Source organism: Microtus ochrogaster, unplaced genomic scaffold, assembly GCF_000317375.1.
Source record: "Microtus ochrogaster isolate Prairie Vole_2 unplaced genomic scaffold, MicOch1.0 UNK74, whole genome shotgun sequence".
Lineage (NCBI taxonomy): Eukaryota > Metazoa > Chordata > Mammalia > Rodentia > Cricetidae > Microtus > Microtus ochrogaster.
The window spans coordinates 993,752-995,602 of NW_004949172.1; the positions used below are offsets into that span (position 1 = coordinate 993,752).

Below are 1,851 nucleotides of genomic sequence, written 5' to 3' on the forward strand. Positions count from 1 at the left end.
TGGATGCTCACCTTACTAGACCTGGATGGAGGAGGGTGGTCCTTGGACTTCCCACAGGGCAGGGAACCCTGATTGCTCTTTGGGCTGATGAGGGAGGGGGACTTGATTGGGGAAGGGGGAGGGAAATGGGAGGCTGTGGTGGGGAAGAGACAGAAATCTTTAATAAATAAATAAAAAAAATCTTGCTGTGTAGAAAAAGAAAAAAGAGGAAAAAGGGTTTGGTGGCGCACACCTTTGATCCCAGCACTGTTAGGCAGAGGCAGGAGGATCTCTGTGAGTTCAAGGCCAGCCAGGTCTACAGAGCGAGTCTAGGACAGCCAGAGCTATGTGGAGAGACCGTGTCTCAAAACAAACCAAGTAAATAAATAAATAAGTGTAATTTAAAAAGAAAACTAAAATTCACTATGTAGCCCAGGGTTTAGATTGCTATGATCCTCCTGCCTTAGGTATCAAGCTCAGGTTCACATCCACATGCCTGGCTTGTAGTTACCCCTTCATTCCAATGGACCAGGTCTGGGGTTAAAGGCACAGGCATGCAGGTGCTCACCAAATGTTCAGAACGCAGGATGCTAACCATTTTGTCAGAAAACCACACCCATCAAATGTTGATTAGATTCCATAGGCTCTGGGAGTCTCAGAAAAAAAGGCCACACCAAAGTCAGTGAACTGGGTTTGTTTATTCTTTCACTGAAAGAATTCAGTCTGGAGATGGGAACGGGAAGACGAGGGCTGCTGGAACAGTGGAATGTAGACCCATCCTGGTCAGGTGATGAGGGCAAAGAGCCCGAGGGCTGGTTCTCCCTTCCTCTCTCGTGGGGTTTACTCGCCCTTTAGGAGAGTAAGGATCTGATCCGTAAAAATGCTGGCGTAAGTGGTCATGGCCGCCGAGCTTTTGCTGTACATATCCCTGGAGAGAAAGCACAGGGGGATTGGAGGAAGAGCCTAGAAACTGGAACCCTGGGTCTGAGGGAAACAAAGCAGGGTTTGGACCTCTGCATTTGAGAGAAAATGAGATGGGGCCTATATTCCTCTGTCTGAGAGAGGACGGCTGGGGTCTGGATCCCATGGTGTGAAGGAGGAGGCTGGGCATGGTCCCTGATCTACAAGAGTGTGTCAGGATCTGTCTCTACCAGGCAGGACGCACCTGAGTTTCTCATCCACACTGGTCAGGTATGTTTTCTGGTATAGGTCTTGGGCAGCCGCCTTAGCCGTGTCCCAGTAACTGGAGATGGACTCCTGCACCTTGTCCAGCAGAGCTGAACTGCCTGGATCATCTTGCTGCAGCTGCTGGGCCGCTTGGACCTCTGGGAGAAACCCGAGGTGATGGTGAGATGGGAGGCACACAGGGGGCTTTGGTAAGCATTGTGAGGGAGAAGAGGAGTGGCAGAGGAATGTGGAAACCTGCTTGAAGATGACTCCACCCCTTCCTCACCGACCTCCACCCTTTCCCCACCTCCTTGAGGCCCCACTCACCACATCCCAACACCAGGAGGATGAGGAAGAGAGCCAGGAGGAACCGAGAGCCCATGCCGTCTGTGACCTGGAGCACTGAGGACAGTGTTGTGTTAACAGAGCCACTGGACAGGATGTTGCTAGGGGTGGCCGGGGACCCTCCTCTGTCCCTACTCCTGCCCAACAAGGGCTTTAAACCTGTTCATTCAGATAAGGTGTTTTCTGGAGTTCCACTGTAGACGCTTCTTGGGGGAAGAGGGTGGGCAACACAACTTCTCATTATCTAGTCCTGGCTGACCTGGAGCTCTCTATTGCCTCAATCAGATAGGCACCTGCCTTGGCCTCTCAAGTGCTGGGGTTGATGGTGTGTATCACCACACCTGGTTCTTTTTTTTTTTT

At 51.3% G+C, this 1,851-nt stretch overlaps 1 protein-coding gene across 1 annotated transcript in view; it reads right to left on the reverse strand.

Annotated features, from left to right (window-relative positions):
- Positions 1–658: 658 nt before the first annotated feature.
- The window catches only part of Apoc2 (apolipoprotein C2), a 3,906-nt gene continuing 2,713 nt past the window's right edge, over positions 659–1,851 (reverse strand). The window contains exons 2-4 of the mRNA XM_005370307.3: positions 1,474–1,548; positions 1,145–1,304; positions 659–907 (exon numbers count right to left, since the gene is read on the reverse strand). Of these exons, the coding sequence (XP_005370364.1) occupies positions 820–907; positions 1,145–1,304; positions 1,474–1,528 (303 nt within the window). The 5' untranslated portion in view covers positions 1,529–1,548 and the 3' untranslated portion in view covers positions 659–819. The remainder of the gene's footprint in view (positions 908–1,144; positions 1,305–1,473; positions 1,549–1,851) is intronic.